This window comes from Cottoperca gobio, chromosome 13, assembly GCF_900634415.1.
Source record: "Cottoperca gobio chromosome 13, fCotGob3.1, whole genome shotgun sequence".
NCBI lineage: Eukaryota > Metazoa > Chordata > Actinopteri > Perciformes > Bovichtidae > Cottoperca > Cottoperca gobio.
The window spans coordinates 3059421-3075721 of NC_041367.1; the positions used below are offsets into that span (position 1 = coordinate 3059421).

The 16301-nt window shown below is 43.9% G+C and overlaps 1 protein-coding gene across 3 annotated transcripts; it reads right to left on the reverse strand.

The window, feature by feature from the left end:
- Nucleotides 1-378: 378 nt before the first annotated feature.
- Nucleotides 379-14744, reverse strand: LOC115017294 (sodium channel subunit beta-4-like). 3 transcript variants are annotated; one of them, XM_029445580.1, is made up of 6 exons: nucleotides 13875-14744; nucleotides 6953-7116; nucleotides 6540-6759; nucleotides 6316-6445; nucleotides 5106-5201; nucleotides 379-1834 (listed from the first exon to the last, which is right to left on the reverse strand). In XM_029445580.1, the coding sequence occupies exons 1-5, from the start codon at nucleotides 13966-13968 to the stop codon at nucleotides 5111-5113; spliced, it is 699 nt and encodes a 232-aa protein (XP_029301440.1). In that variant the 5' UTR covers nucleotides 13969-14744; the 3' UTR covers nucleotides 379-1834; nucleotides 5106-5110. The 3 variants fall into 3 exon arrangements, with proteins under 3 accessions (XP_029301440.1, XP_029301441.1, XP_029301439.1); XM_029445581.1 differs by having other exon boundaries at nucleotides 5098-5201; XM_029445579.1 differs by having other exon boundaries at nucleotides 379-5201; nucleotides 13875-14742.
- Nucleotides 14745-16301: the final 1557 nt, after the last annotated feature.

A 16301-nucleotide genomic window follows, 5' to 3' on the forward strand; every position in this document is an offset into this window, starting at 1 on the left:
TAGTGAAGCGGTAAATCGAATGTATTCATCTAACAGCATTTAGCAACATGATCATAGAAACACTAACTTTAGTTTGGAAGTTGGCTCTCTATGCAGCCTCACTTTACCTCCTTTAGTTTGATCATATTGTTTTATTAATAAGACACACACACACACACACACACACACACACACAAGGCAAACAGGGCAGAAGCTGAGCAACCTTTGTTAGCAATGGAAACTATTTTCATCGTGTAGCGCTGTAGGGTTATTGTCCGAAAATAATCACTATGGTGCACATATTGATTAATACTCTACAGTATCACACACACACACACACACACACACACACACACACAGTTGGACAAAGACACAATAAGACTCACACCAGCGCTTTGGGAATTTCAAACATCATTTTATTTCCAGTATGTATTTAACAAGTCAAAAGTTGGAGGTGCATAGTCATGAAGGGAGCATGAGCAACATGGACACGAACACAGAGGAGCAGCTGAACATTCAGAGGGAAGTTGATGTAGGAAACCTTCGCACATGTGTTGTGTACATTTTGAATTGACTGTGTTGATGTAAAGCAAAGGATGTTGACTTCCTATAAAATACTTTAATCTGTATGACATTAGCGTACAGTGTGTAGATATGAATTAGTTTGACTGACTGAGTTTAAGATAAAGTTACGTTAACAGCCGCTATGTGTACAAAACATCGTTGTAGTTTAAAATGCAGGACTGCAGAGGGACACGTGGAGAGCTCCGTGTCAGCCTGGGCTTATAATTCAAATCTTGAACTAGCTAGCCTTGGTCTATAAAATAATCTCTTTCGTGAGTTATAGGAGGCAGTTTGCTAGATGACATGTAATATATTGACACACGGTCACAACATGCATCATAGTTTGGCATCGCTAACAATTATTTGAACACTGTCAACAACTTCTGACGAGGAAAACAATGTGTTAGAGCCAGAATAAGAACATTTCATTGATATAATTGTAGTAAAGTTGACTTTGTCTGCTGAACTACACCGACATTTGATCAGCGGTTGGATCTTTTGATCTGTGTGGAATGTGGGAAGCAGAGTGCAGACGTCAGACTCTTGGCTTGGCAGTGTGAGTTCCAGCTGCTAAAGTATCATCGAGCGATGTCATCTACATGTCAGTACTTTAATACAGCGGTAGACGGTAACACAACATGTTTTAGTAGTGTAAGTGTACTAAGGGAGTTGTATGTCATTGTAATAGTGTCGTAAAACAACAGCAGACGTGAGACTCTTGGATTGGCAGTATGAGTTTCAGCCGCTCTGGCAGTAAGAGCAATACTAACTCTAAAGAATCAAAGTGGTCAGTCAGAACTCTTTGTGATTTCAGTGAGTGACAGCAACACTATCTGTAACTATTTAACGCTCACTGTAGGAGCGATTCATTAAAGGATTCATGTTTGTAAAATTGTTGCATGGATCCTTTTCCTGGCAGATTTAGTACATACTCTTCACCCTTCTTTTAAAATGCTGGATGGACACAGGGATTAGAAACATGAATATACTTTTAAACAATCTAACAGAAGCATTATCTTACGCTATTAACATCTACTTATTAAAACCATTTCAACTATGAGATCGTAGCAATGATTTCTCATTTACATGAAACAATAATCTTGAAGTTTAGTTGACACAGTTTCTTTTTTTCCATTATGCAGCCATTTCGAAGTCTGAATCAAAATGGGCATTTTGAACTGTATGCCTCATCAGCTTCCACTAGAGGGAGGATTATGTGATGCGTTGGGCGTGTTCCACCGGGTGGCAGTCATACTGTGTGCACTGTGTTCCACGACTGCAGAGAAGCGTCCTACACGGCACAGGGCAGACTCAGTATTGCAGCTGGCACAGCTCAAGACTCATGTACAGAACAGATATTAAAGACAAGGCAGGTCAGAGTGTACAAAAGGACTTATGTGAGGAAACAAAAAGCTCAAACATTACTTTACAATTATCTACTTCTAGCCTGCGTTACATCAGCAGAAATACAAATACTTGGACTTCATTAAAACATAAAATCACTGTTACTCACATACTGCTGTGGTTTTTCTCTCAGTACTTTTACTTCAGGGAAATAAATTCAAACTGGCAAAGCAAGTCTGGGACTATTAATGGGCAGAAAACACACATATACAAGGCATGCATCACAATCCCTACATGAAACCACCTGTGTGTTTTGCAATGTCAGGGTTAAAAGTATGAAAAGTACACTATCAGACGGACCGACTCCTCAATATTGCTTTTCCCTACAGGAAGACTTTGGATGTACGCACTGTGTGTACTCTCTTTGCAGAGCGATCTGCACAAGACTCGTTAGACAAGTGTGTGTGTGTGTGTGTGTGTGTGTGTGTGTGTGTGTGTCCGTTTGCGTGTGTGTAGTGCTTCCTTGCATATCCATAGAGCTCACAGTTTTACAACACGACAAGGACACTGCATCACTTCTAACACTGCACAGTCACAGATACAATGTTAGTAGCTATTACAGTTTCCCAAAGCCGATGCATCTGTCTAATGTAGATGTTCAGGAAGACGCTAATGGTGATACATTAGTCCAACTGAAATACATTAGCACAGTGGAGATACATACATTGGTACAATGAAGAGCCAGTCCAGACACATATATAAAGTGTCTACTACTACTACTACTACTAATAATAATAAGAACAGGTTATTGCATAATCCGTTGTCTGTTTTATTGCTTCCATTGAAAGCAAGAAGGGAAATTCACTCCAGCTTTAGAGAGCGGGTCTGACGGAGGTGAACGTTTAGAAAAGCTAATTAAAATCTTGCCCCAGAGCTCTGACGCAGTGATACAACGTGGATCAGAGCACAACAATGCTAACAACACAATGCTGTTTTGAGGTAAACACAACTGTTGGATTTAGTTAACTCTCGTGATACATTATAAAAGAACAACGGCTCCATGATTTCCTGTTGTGTGCACCCACAATGCACTGGGGTAAAGTGCTGTATTGTTTGTATGCAAGGCCAGCGGACTACACACAAAGTGCCTCTTAGTGTGTGAGTAGGCGTGTGTGTGCGTGCGTATGTTTGTGTGTCATGTGTGAGGGTGCGAGGGTCACGTCTGCCAGCTTCACAGACGTGACCTCTGAGAGCTGAGAGCAGGTTCTAGTTTCCAGTCGGCATCTTAGCACTAAGTTCATCGTTGGTTTGTCACGAGATGCAGACGAAGGGATATAACGAAGACTTTACAACCAGCTGTTTAAGTTCAGCATCTTCTACCGTGTAATTTACGCATATTATGTATTTTAAAACGTATTAATCTGCACGTTTAGTGCTAAGACACCAGACGTATTTAGAGACCCAACACACAACTCGTACAGTCTTCAATGTCCAACATTCCTAAAGACAGTCGCAGCCAGTAGTTTCCTAATCTGAACTTTGAACTGAGAGAAACACTGACAGTATTGTCACACAGGATGAGCCACCGGCCTGTTGGGATATGCACACATTCATTCCATAATAACATCTATATATTTAATAGGATTTCTTTTGAGAATTAATTAAAATATAATATTTTTGGACAATATTTAACATCTATTCCCTGTCTTTACATTCTTCTTCAGTGATCTGTCCCAATGCTGTGCTACCTGCATTACTGAGGCAGCATCAAGGGACTAAGTTAAGTGTTAAAGTGTTTTCTTGTGGTTATCAGAGCAAGTTTGAATTAGTTTGGTAGTTTGGTCTTCAGACTAGATATGCCACTGAGCTTAGTCCCGACTTATTAAAATTCTTCTCGCAGAGTTAATTGATTGAGTGATTCACATTAAAATGTTCTTACTTTTCCATAAATGTAAAATGTCTTTCACCGTTCCTTTCCCACAAACGCCTGCAGGCCATCGCTGTATAAGAAGAGCCACCTGTCCGTCACCTCGACCCGGTTAAAGGGCTTAGAGAAGTCGCAGAGTGTTGTGAGGTGCTTATTGACAGAGCGTCAGACAAGGTTGACGTGGATGGTAACATGGGAGCGTACAGGGACACACAGAAATGTTCCTGTAATGTGGTGCTAGACAACATACTTATATGAAGTTATATAAAATGAGCACATGCTAAAAATGCATTGATTATTAGTCAGAAGCAGCATGATTAATGTCATTCATTTCTATAGGGAGCTGGGGAGTAAAGGATGAGGGTAAGGGTTCGTTGTTTTTTATACATTTTCTGTGTTTTATATCCTCCCACCAGCAGAGGGAGCAGAAGCAGAACAGGCACCTGTGTTTCATCTAAAGCAAAACAATAAAACCTGTGCAGAGCCCGGTCCTTCAGTCACCTAAGAAAGCCCAGCTGTCCGCCAGAAGATGGTTCAAATGTACTGTTGTACTGTGTCAAACCTGGACCCCGCTGTAAACATGCACGTTGAAGTTCAGGCTGGCTTTGGCAGTAGTTAAGGTAAGATCAGGACTACAAGGTAAAAAACAACCTTATGGCTCACATGAACAGTAAACTGGTGAAACAGAATTGGTACCTGATCATTAAATGTTAAAAAGATGTGTGTTTACTGGGTTTTAATTAGAAGAGATCCTCTTTGAAAACAAATGTCGGCTCACATTCATGAAGGGAACTGTGTTTGAAGGGTCCTCTGGTTTGAGTTCACCGCTGGATTTGTGTTCTGTGCTGTTCTTCAGTTGAGATCATGGCAGTTTATAGATTGTGGCATCAAAGTGTGTTTGTTCGGGTCCAAGTTTGACTCAGAGTTGTGGATGGAAGAATCCAACATACTGGTAGCTTGTCAACAGTGGCAGTTATTAAAATGTGCAAGATGATGTAAGAGGGTAACTATAAGTGCATGTAATTGGACGCCTAGACAGTACACTTAAGGCTGTACCGTAGAGAAAGTGTCGGGCTTCAGAATTGGATTTGGGAGGCTGCACGCTGTCGCTGCCGTGTAGGTGAGAGAGGGATCCAGGCTCATGCACGTTCCACACTTCCCAAATCTCAAGCATGATTTAAAATAGACATTTACATGTTGTTAGCCGCTAGTAAGATAAAACAGTCCACTGAACAGCATTTTCTCTGAGCGTGTACATTTGTCTAACATATATACAAACATACAGACATACTGTGCTCATGCCTTTGGTGTCCCCTTGGTGTCTGCTTTGGCTCCTGAAAGTCCATTTTCTGTGTTGTCATTCCCTGAGCTCACCAGGCACTCTTTGCTGCGCGGGGCAGAGAAACCAAAGGTTGAGACGTAAACCCACAGATGGAGGGGATATGAGTGATAAAGGCTATATATACAGTATATATATAATATATAAAGATATAACCCTCATAACCCCAAGTAATAACCTTGTGTTGGACACTAATTGGAAACACATCAAAGACGTTAATTGTAAAGTCAGACGATCTCGTTTGAAACCTGAGAACATGATGCCTCTCGTAACATTTTGTACGAATCATATTTCATATATAGAACTCACTACTGACATTACATATGTGACAGATGTGAAAAGACAAAGTAGAGACGTCTTTCTTGTCAGATAGGCCCGTCTCTCTGTTGTTAGTTTGTTTATGATGTGTCGGCACCTGTGCGGGTTACCCATTGTCCCATTTATTAATAAGTGGTAGCGAATGTCCCGTTAACTTACATACAAGTCTAGTGAAGTGACGATGTGAAGATTTCATGTCACCATTGTCCTGGCAAAAATAGTTATTATCCTGATAATCCAAATATGATTAAAACGTATTGGAATCACTTCATCTTACATTTTTTAAACCTTTAAATAAGGTAATCATAAATCATACGGTTGCATAAATAAAGGATAAATAAGTACAAAAGATTGCAATAATGTTGTTGCCTGTTTCTATCTAACATGACATCTTCTGTATTTCTTTCCCTTCTCTTTCACACACACACACACACACACACACACACACACACACGCACACGCACACACACTGTTACTGTTTTCTGTCACTAAGCATTTCATTGTATTTTTAACACACATGACAATAAATAGAACTTGACAGCTTTTTCCAGCCCCTCCTTCGAGGATGTTCACGATCAACTTATTGTGAGTGTTTTCTTTTCTCTCCATCCACAGTAAAACTCCTACATCGCCCCACCCCTCGTCTAGTCTCATATTAACCCAGTTAAGATGACGATTTAAATGAGAAATTAAACTGCATTTCTCATTTCCTTAATCCAAATACTGTCAAATCAGGCAGTCACTACTGTATTTGATAAGAAGCCTATTACAGTCCATAATCAACTATTGGTTTATCATTTGTCCTCGGTATCCTGTGTTATCAGCATGTCAGTGATCTACTCACTTCTTCTCATCGTCCTTCAGCAGGAAGTGAACAACCAAGGCCTTTACCACCATGCCAAAGATGCTCAAGCCGATGACTCCACCCAGCACTGAGACGATGATGGTTGTCAAAGTAGTTTCAACCTCCTTCACTGAAAAGAGGAAGAGGGAGAAAGAGCGAGATGACTTTCTTATCCGTCTGAAGCTACATGCAGGTGTATGGAATCGCATGCATGCGTCACATACTTTGGTCCACCACTATAAGAGTGTAGACGGCGCTGTGGTTGCGGTTCTTCTCTTTTGGGTTCCTGGCAAAACAGACGTACTCTCCCTCATCGTTGAAGGTGATGTTCCACAGCAGGATGGAGATGTTGTTGCGCTTTGAGGAGCCGACAAACTCCACACGCTCGTGTTCCACGCTGACCCTGGGCTCTGCACCCTCAATGGTAATCACCCCTTCACATAACTACACACACACACATACACACACACACACACACACACATGCATGTACACAGAGATGAATAATCAGATGCATATACGAACACATATCTACAATACAGGAAAGGTCAATAAAGGCAGTATTTGTGTTTAGTTTGTACAGTGTGTGTGTGTGTGTGTGTGTGTGTGTGTGTGTGTGTGTGTGTGCTGTACTGTACCTTGAGCATGGTTCCATTGTCATTATATTGCCAGTTGAAGTAGAGGTTTTTGATCCCAATACAGGAAGAGTAGGTGCAGGGCAGCAGGACCGTGGAGCCATTCATTGCTTCAAGATGAGACACTTTACCTGTCGAGACCTCCAGTCCACCAACACTCCACACACCTGAACCACGTGGGGAAGGAGCACAATACTCATACACAGCACATGGACAGCAGAGACCACACAACCACACACTGGAGTTAGAAGTCCGGTCAATTATAGTTCCGGTTACTTTGCTAACGAGTATTCCTTTTAGAGCAAAACATGACAAGAGATGAAGTAATGTTTGTGTGCTCGCTCGCTGGGCTGGGATTATTTAAAAGATGAGTGCAGCGGATGAATAATGGCATTAAAAAGCTAAGTAGCTTACTAACTGTGAGTACAGCTGATGAGATTACGGTTCTCTTGTGCTCCTTAAACAGTGTTCCCTGTGCTTTGAATTTCTTGACTCGACCTCAAACTCAAATGTATCGCTGCTGATGATGATGATGATGATGATGATGATGATGAGCAAAGCAACATGTGGAAGTCGTTGCTTTTCTCTTCACATGAGGCAAGACAGCAGGTTGTTTGTCTGCTCTGAGTCTCACGCTTGCTGGCACCAGTTAGGCTCGGGGAGAGAATCAAAACACATTAAAAGCCATATTGTATAGTACATAGTGACCTAATCTAGTTTCCTGTTTTCCAGAGCCTCTCATTCAAAGCCAAATGAACAGTTTTATTATATCAGTCGACTTCCTCCTGCCTCCTCGTAGCTTGTTGTCCTGCCGCATCGTAATCGCACAGAGCCAGTGATTGTAGAGAGGGGTCACGCAGTCAGGACATGTGGGACACATGTTGGGGAAGACTGTAGCCCCGGGAGCTGAATGAGTAATTGTCCTCTGATTGTTAGTGTGATCAGAGTTTAAAATGTGTCGCACATGCATTCATTTCTTTAAAATATATACAGTTGTGCTATTTGTTCCATATTATATTCAATATGACGCAATACCCTTATAATATTCTATATAAGTCACCCCACACACTAGTGCACTGCCCTCTGCTGGTCTTCAGGACACATCAACCACAATATTAAGATTGTCCTGCAGTAGTTAAGTACAAGAAAGTCAAGGCTTGTATGATTTGATCAAGCGTGAAGCCATCACGTCATGTGACCTGAGTTCACTCTTTTATTTATATCGCTGCATTCACTGCTGAGAGAAGCGAGCAAACTGTGTGTGAGACTGAGGTGGATACAAACACACAAACACACACAAATGCTCCCAAATCACGTGACAGAACACACACGGTCACTCTCTTTTCCAAAAGCTGGTCTCGTGGTGATGTTTGTGTCCCGGGTCGTGGTGATATTGTGCTGGGTCGGTGTGGGTGTGTCGGTTTTGCAATGACAGCTGGTGTAATTCTCAGATTGCTGCTCTGGTGTCTCTCACACACTTGAGGCCTATTTATAAACGCTCCTCTACACACTGACCTGCTCAGGATCACATTGCACTTGGACATGATGCGAACAGTGTTAAAGTACATGTGTGCGTATGTGTTAGTGAGGCACTTACATCTATAGGAGAATGTTTCACCTCGTGCTCTGCAGCTCAGTATTAACAGGACTTTATAAAAACACAGGAATCTCTCCTTCGTGTTTACTTTAACACGTTGGGTGTTAAATGCTCCGGACACACAGTTTGTATTTTCACTTTAAAGTTGAGACACCATTTCAAGTTACTATGATTAAGTTGTGCAACTGTGGAGATATTTCCAGTATGAAAGTATGACATGTTTTAAATGAATATATCAATGAAAAGCATTTACTTTATCAAAAAACAACCAAACGCAGTTCTAGTTAAAGATGAAGCAGTAATGTTCATGTACATGTTATGTTATGTTGTGCAATCAGCATAAACGTTAGCTGTGAGTTAATGCTTGAGGATGACACGTATAGTATGTTCACACATGTTCTCGACATCCCTCAGACCCAGCAGTGCTGCAGTGCTCAACACAGCTGTGTATTCTCTCAGATTATCACAGTAACATGTGTGTTTGTCCAAATTGATCTCTACTTCAGTGTTTTAAGATTCAGTAATCTACAGGGAATTGAATACAAGTGGAGAACTGACCCCAGATCTCAGCCTAACTGATGATGTTTTCAGTGCGAGTGGTTTGGTACTTTCTGTGTTCACTTTGCTCTTTCGTCTTCTCTTCACCTCTCGTCTTTTAACATCCGATATGTTTACCTCTCTCGTCTCTACTTTCAGTATCAACTCAGGCCATTTGTGTTCTTTGTTCTTCTCTTTTTGTCCCCGTTAGTATTTCTGTCCTCGCTGTTTTCAGAACGTCTTCCTCAGGGACGCTGAACAAGAAGAGGAGAGCTGTGGGGAGCGGGTCTGTATTGGTTTATGTTTGTGTGGTTTTTAAAAAAAATGTGGGACAGCCTAAAGTTTTCAAATGTGTTCTGTAGCCGGCCTTGTAAACTCTATAAAGAGGATTAATGAATCATCTTCTGCCGTCTATCGATCATCACTGGCACAAGGCCATCGGATTGTAAGCAAGTGCTCCAGAGGGAATAATGGTGCAACGGAAACGGAGAATACAAGGGAGACGCTCTGCCCTGAACGACTCACGCAGTGTGTTCTTCTAAACTGCATGATGATCTTCTACATATCTGAGAGGAGTGTCCCCCCTCGTGTCTAGAAATAGACCCCCCCCCCACCTCTGCTCTCTACTATTCTTTCTCTCTCCGCCCCCTTCCTCTTCTTCTCAAGTCTTTTCAGTTTGTCCTGACAACACCCACAGAAGTACACACAGTCTGTACCGTGCTAGTTATGTTGTGTATATGTGTGTGTATATGTAAACTGTATGTTCATACAGTATAAATGCATGTGTGTGTGTGTGTGTGTGTGTGTGTGTGTGTGTGTGTGTGTGTGTGTGTGTGTGTGCATGAGTAATGGAATGTATGATATTTTTAGCTCCACTATCAAATATCTCTTTGCATCAGTTGGGAACGTTCAATATCTGAATCACTGCAAGGAGGAAAATCAACCGTGTGTGTGTGTGTGTGTGTGTGTGTGTGTGTGTGTGTGTGTGTGTGTGTGTGTGTGTGTGTGTGTCCTTGGCTAATTGTCAAGGTGACATTTTTTTCTAAGTAGGCCACAGATTGAAGGGTTAATGTGTTTCCAAGTGAACCCATAGAGAACCGACCGAGGACACTATTAACTCTGAGAAAGAGAGGGAGAGAGAAGAGATGTGAAGGGGGAGAGAGAAGGGATGGGAAGGGGGAGAAGGGATGGGAAGGGGAAGAGAGAAGAGATGTGAAGGGGGAGAGAGAAGGGATGGGAAGGGGAAGGGGGAGAAGGGATGGGAAGGGGGAGAGAGAATGGATGGGAAGGGGGACAGAGAAGGGATGGGAAGGGGGAGAGAGAAGGGATGGGAAGGGGGAGAAGGGATGGGAAGGGGGATAGAGAATGGATGGGAAGGGGGACAGAGAAGGGATGGGAAGGGGGAGAGAGAGAAGGGATGGGAAGGGGGAGAAGGGATGGGAAGGGGGATAGAGAATGGATGGGAAGGGGGACAGAGAAGGGATGGGAAGGGGGAGAGAGAAGGGATGGGAAGGGGGAGAAGGGATGGGAAGGGGGATAGAGAATGGATGGGAAGGGGGGACAGAGAAGGGATGGGAAGGGGGAGAGAGAAGGGATGGGAAGGGGGAGAGAGAATGGATGGGAAGGGGGAGAGAGAAGGGATGTGAAGGGGGTGAGAGAAGGGATGTGAAGGGGGAGAGAGAAGGAATGTGAAGGGGAGAGAGAAGTGATGTGAAGGGGGGTGAGAGAAGGGATGGGAAGGGGGGAGAGAGAAGGGATGGGAAGGGGGAGAGAGAAGGGATGTGAAGGGGGTGAGGCAAAGGATGTGAAGGGGGAGAGAGAAGGAATGGGAAAGGGGAGAGAGAGAAGGGATAGGAAGGGGGAGAGAGAAGGGATGTGAAGGGGGTGAGACAAAGGATGTGAAGGGGGAGAGAGAAGGAATGTGAAGGGGGAGAGAGAAGTGATGTGAAGGGGGTGAGAGAAGGGATGGGAAGGGGGAGAGAGAAGGGATGGGAAGGGGGAGAGAGAAGGGATGTGAAGGGGGAGAGCGAAGGGATGTGAAGGGGGAGAGAGAAGGAATGTGAAGGGGGTTGAGACAAAGGATGTGAAGGGGGAGAGAGAAGGAATGTTGAAGGGGGAGAGAGAAGTGATGTGAAGGGGTGAGAGAAGGGATGGGAAGGGATTGAGAGAAGGGATGGGAAGGGGGAGAAGTGATGGGAAGGGGGAGAGAGAAGTGATGGGAAGGGGGAGAGAGAAGGGATGTGAAGGGGGAGAAGTGATGGATGGGAAGGGGGAGAAGTGATGGGAAGGGGGAGAAGTGATGGAAGGGGGGAGAGAGAAGGGATGGGAAGGGGGACAGAGAAGTGATGTGAAGGGGGAGAAGAAGAAGGGATGTGAAGGGGGAGAGAGAAGGGATGTGAAGGGGGAGAGAGAAGGGATGTGAAGGGGGAGAGAGAGAAGGGATGGGAAGGGGGACAGAGAAGGGATGGGAATATTATATTACAGTGAGTTTATTGTTAAGTATTTGAACGAACAGGACATGTGTGTTTCCCCTGACTTCATTGGTCTGTTGAGAGAGATTATAGGAATCTAAGAAAAGCATTAAAGAAAACAACAGTAGTGAGTTTCTATGCAAGCATGACATTTCAACAGTGTGATGTGCATATTTATGGGACGTCTTTATGATGTCACTACATAGGGGACATAATAATTAAGGGTTAAACTGAAAAACTGCAAAGACTGGAATAGCAGTACATAAACAAATCAGAACTAAATAAGTGTTACTTGACTGACACCCCAAGATGGCCGACACAAAATGAGTTCGGTTCAAGGTCTTTGGAAGGTCAAGGAAAGAACGAGGGAATGATGGAGATCGATTGAGAGAGAGAAGGAACCACAGCTACGTTCCAAAAATAGTGTTGTGCATAGGAACGTGTTCCTGTAACACACACCAGAGCGTGTTTACTTCCAGGTCGGTGACCGAACCCTGATTGGTAGTTTTGTTTCCAGTTAAGACCTTGTTTGACGTGCAAATCCCATGTTTCTATACATCGCGGGGACATTTAACTTTGTGGTAATAACTCTCCTGGTTCAGTTGAGACTAATATTGCATCACATTCACCAGATCGAATAGCAATTAAGAACAAAATAAAAAAAGGTGACCTACTAATTACAACGGCAAATACCCCAAGGGTGAAGCTGCACACTTTACAGACTGGAGTCCAGCGCCACAGCTCTTATAGTCTGAGGCAACATGGTGTCTTACACACATTTCTAATATGTGACGTACTCAGTAAAGTCACAGATAACTAGCTTCATAAAGCCGGCCCATGGTGTGATTCACAGAACAAAGAGACACCCAGAAGTGTCTCATTGTTCTCAGCTCTCAGAGTCGCCTGTTGTTAGCTTCTAGTGACAGTTTTTATTTAATGTAATACTCACTTTAATAACTTTTGGGGTCAAATCTCACTATAATAGTTCAGCCACATGGTGCCAGGAAAACGAGCGACCCATAAAATGTATTCAAATCAAGAATGCTGTGCAGATATTTGCAGAGAAACGTTATTGAATTACATGCTTTGGGAAAGTCTGACGGGAACAGAAGTGCTTTACATTAACGTATAGAATTACACGCGTGCGTTCCTGTTTCACTTTTAATGCTTCTAGTTTGTAGACATTTCTTACTGCCTATAATATGAGGTCGGCATCGTCTACAAATGTTGCTTTTCCGCCAATCCCACACCAACGTCCACTACAACTATAAAGTGCTGTCCAAATGTAAAACAAAGGCTGCACAATGTCGTCTGTATGACGTTGTTTTAACTGAGTGCTACAGACATGTCAGCACATTCAAGTCTTAATAAAGCATATTTCAAATATATTACAAGTAGAATGGCACATAAAAGACAAGATGTTGTTGGATTTAAGCATTTTCTCATTCTCATATCTTCATTGATCATTGATTGTGGAGCATTTACTAAACGTGAAAGCAAACACTTCAATGGAGAATGGGACTTCAGTATCAGCATCATATGAAATATGATAAGTTAATAAAGCACTGGAGGGAAATTCTTCACACACACACACACACACACCTCTCGCTCTTGTTTTCGTGCCTGTTACGGCTTCACTGTGAACTGTGCTGAATTGTGAGCTGAGAGGACATGTTGGGATGTGGCGGCACTATTGGACGCTACAACACAATCAGGGAGTGTGTGAGCAAAAGCAGAGATCACCACTGCACCACGACGTCACTACCAATAATAGAACATGCACACACGCGCACACACACATGCTTTTATGTTCTGTGAGAAGTATAACTTGTTCTATAAATACTGTATATATATATATATATAAATTTGTTTTTCTTCCTTGAAAATGTGCCAGTGTTTAGTACAAGCAAGATTTATTCAGCCAGTCACTCATCCAGCTCGGCAACCACATGTCCAAGTTGAGATTGGCCAATGCTTGGATGTTATTGACCTTGATACCCTCTGCACGGCAACAAATAAACATCACCTGTGACATAACCGTACATTTTGTTTGCACGGAGTAATACAAAATAGGTATGGATTTACTGTGACAGCCGTGAACCCACCCGCCCACCCAGAGCAACATAAACTATACTGAAGCAAAGCGAGCAGAAGAGGAAGGTGTCGATGCTTTGAAACAAGTTTAAATGTAAAGACGATTCGAGGGATTTACCCAATCACAAGCTGGCATGAAAACATGATACAGAGGATAGAAGTGACATGTGTGCAGTGTAGATACAGAGTGGAACAGTGAGGAGGTATAGAGAGAAGTATAACTCACCAAGCAGCAGAGCAACTACCAGACCAGTGTGAAGTAGATCCCCTGATCTCATCCGACCAGAGACACTCGAACCGGTGCTGTCCAATGACGCCATGACACCACCTGTCTGTCTGTCTCTCTGTGTTCCTGTCTGTCTATGTGTGTGTGTGCAGAACGTCTTGTTTTTCTTCCAAGCTGTCCCTGTCTGCCAGTCTTCTCAGCCTGAACTGTGTACACTCTATGCAAATGTGTTTGTGTCTGTGCGTGTGTGTTTGTCTTGTGTGTCTCTGGAGCAAGGTGGGACACTAAGCTGTGCAGCTGAAGTCCTGCCTGTCAGTCCCTCCCTCTTCTCTCCTCCTCAGCACTCTGTCCCAGGAATGAACAGAGGGAGGGATTGCAAAGAGAGGAGAATAAATTCCTTCAGGGAGCTCTCTCCCGACCAGTTGTTCTCTGCGCTTCCCTCCAGCAGGCCAGAGAAGCAGAGGAAACCGAAGAATGCAGCAGTTGAACGAAGAGTGAAGGCTCTCTATTTCTCTCCCTCCCTCCCTTCCCGTCCTCTGTCGCCGTCTCTTTCAGACTCAGCGGTGATTATCCAGCAAAGGAGAGTGTGAAGCAAAAGGCAGAGAGGAGAAGCGAGGCAGAGCTGTGGCGGCGTAGCAGTGTTGTGTCAGGCAGCTCCACCGCTCCAGCAACAGCAGCAGCAGCAGCCAGGGAAGCAGGCTGGCTGACAAAAACCCACAGGGGGAGACATAGGCTGGAGGAGGGAAGAGAGCACACGAGAGGCACGGAGGGATGCTGGAGCAGAGCCAGCAGCCAGGCAGAAAAGCAGAAAGCGCGTGTCTCCCCAGCCAACACAGGGAGGAATGAGCAAGAGAGGTACTGCAGAGGTAGAGACGAGAGAGGGAGGGAGAGAGGGAGAGAGAGAGGGAGAGAGAGGGAAGGAGGGGATGGAGTGAAATGGCGAGGGGGAGGCAGGGGCGATCCACATGCACGCACATACACATATGCACCCAGCCCAATATATGCTGAGTCAGCCGTACTCTAAACTCTGATACCCCTGTATTTACTGCATCCTTCACTCCTGTCTCCGCTTTCATGCGTCTCACATGCCATGCTCACCCCCGCTCCCCTGATTGGAAAGCTAATGCATCGGTAAGATCTGATCTTGTCCTCTGGCAACTTTTCCACCAAATGTCTGGTGTTTTCTCTCTTTCCCTCTTCAGTTCTGCAGTGGGACTATTTGGAAGGGGCTTGTTTTGAATGAAAGCATTACGGCTTTATAGAGGTGCGTACGCGCAATCTTGTGGTATTGCTGTATTTATTCTATATCTAGTAAGTGTAGGGACTACGTGTGTACAGGTATTTGAATGCATTTTGACTTTGCAATTTGCACGACACAGGATCTTTTTTTTTTTTGGATGTTTTGGAAATGATTTGCTTGGTACATTTGACTACAAACCAGCGACTGCCAAAAACTGTGCCGATGCAATCCAAACCGGGCACGAGGCCCAGACAACATCCTTTGAGGTGTGTGGACCAGAGCTGAGCCTGTCCTCCGTCGTCTGTTCATAAAACCTTCACACTCCTTCTGTGGCTTTCAATCAGATTGTCCTAAACTACCCTCACAAACTGCTCTTAGTTTTCATGCTTTACAATTTGCCTGCAACGCACGTATCGGACAGTAACGTGTCGTTCACACCCAGGACGTTACACAATCACAGCACGCCTTCGTCCATCACGGCTCGGCCTTCGACGCGACACCGTGACAGTGAAGGATCAGTAAAGTCGACAAGTTTAACGTGCAATCTCACCTCATTCACAGGATTCATGACTTCCTCACGACTTCCTCGCCCATCCAGCGACACATCAACGGTGTCATCGCCAACATTAGAGCCGCGCATCTAAGGCCCACTTCTCTATACCCACGAAAAGCTCACGTTTCATTTAAAGGTGAAAGTACAAACATCTATCAGCCTTCACTTTCACAGATTACCTTTATTGTTAATTCCCAAAAAGACTGTAAGAGTACAAATACCCCGCTGGACCTCTGTGGACTCTTGATCGACACTGTAGACTTGCACAGCTGCTCATCATCTATAGACTGCTAGCACTCCATGTACAACCCCACCACCTACAGTACTGTGGAACATAATCCAGCCCTTGGTCAATCTACATATCTCAGAAGTGTATTCATGCATCTGATTAGTCATACGCAGAGTCACCTCAGACTCAGCCCACCCACTGCGCGGCCACTTTGTCCTGCGTGTCTGTCTGCAGCCTCACAATGAAAACATATTCTTCCTCTTCCTCTTCCTCTTCCTCTTCCTCTTCCTCTTCCTCTCCTCGTGCGCCACTGGACAGATATCTGTGCATAACTTTGTGCTACAGTTGTTTCTCTTGTAGCCGATGCTTTATGTGCATCTGCCAGTGAGAACTCATTCTAGCTCA

Bases quoted from the DNA above. Each gene is read 5' to 3' on its own strand.
- LOC115017294 (XM_029445580.1), bottom strand. From the start codon at position 13,968: ATGGCGTCATTGGACAGCACCGGTTCGAGTGTCTCTGGTCGGATGAGA. The intron at 6,446-6,539 runs GTATGTGACGCA...TCCTCTTTTCAG, and splicing joins TCTTATAGTGGTGGACCAAA to TGAAGGAGGTTGAAACTACT. The intron at 5,202-6,315 runs GTGAGTAGATCA...TGCCCCGCGCAG, and splicing joins CTGAAGGACGATGAGAAGAA to CAAAGAGTGCCTGGTGAGCT.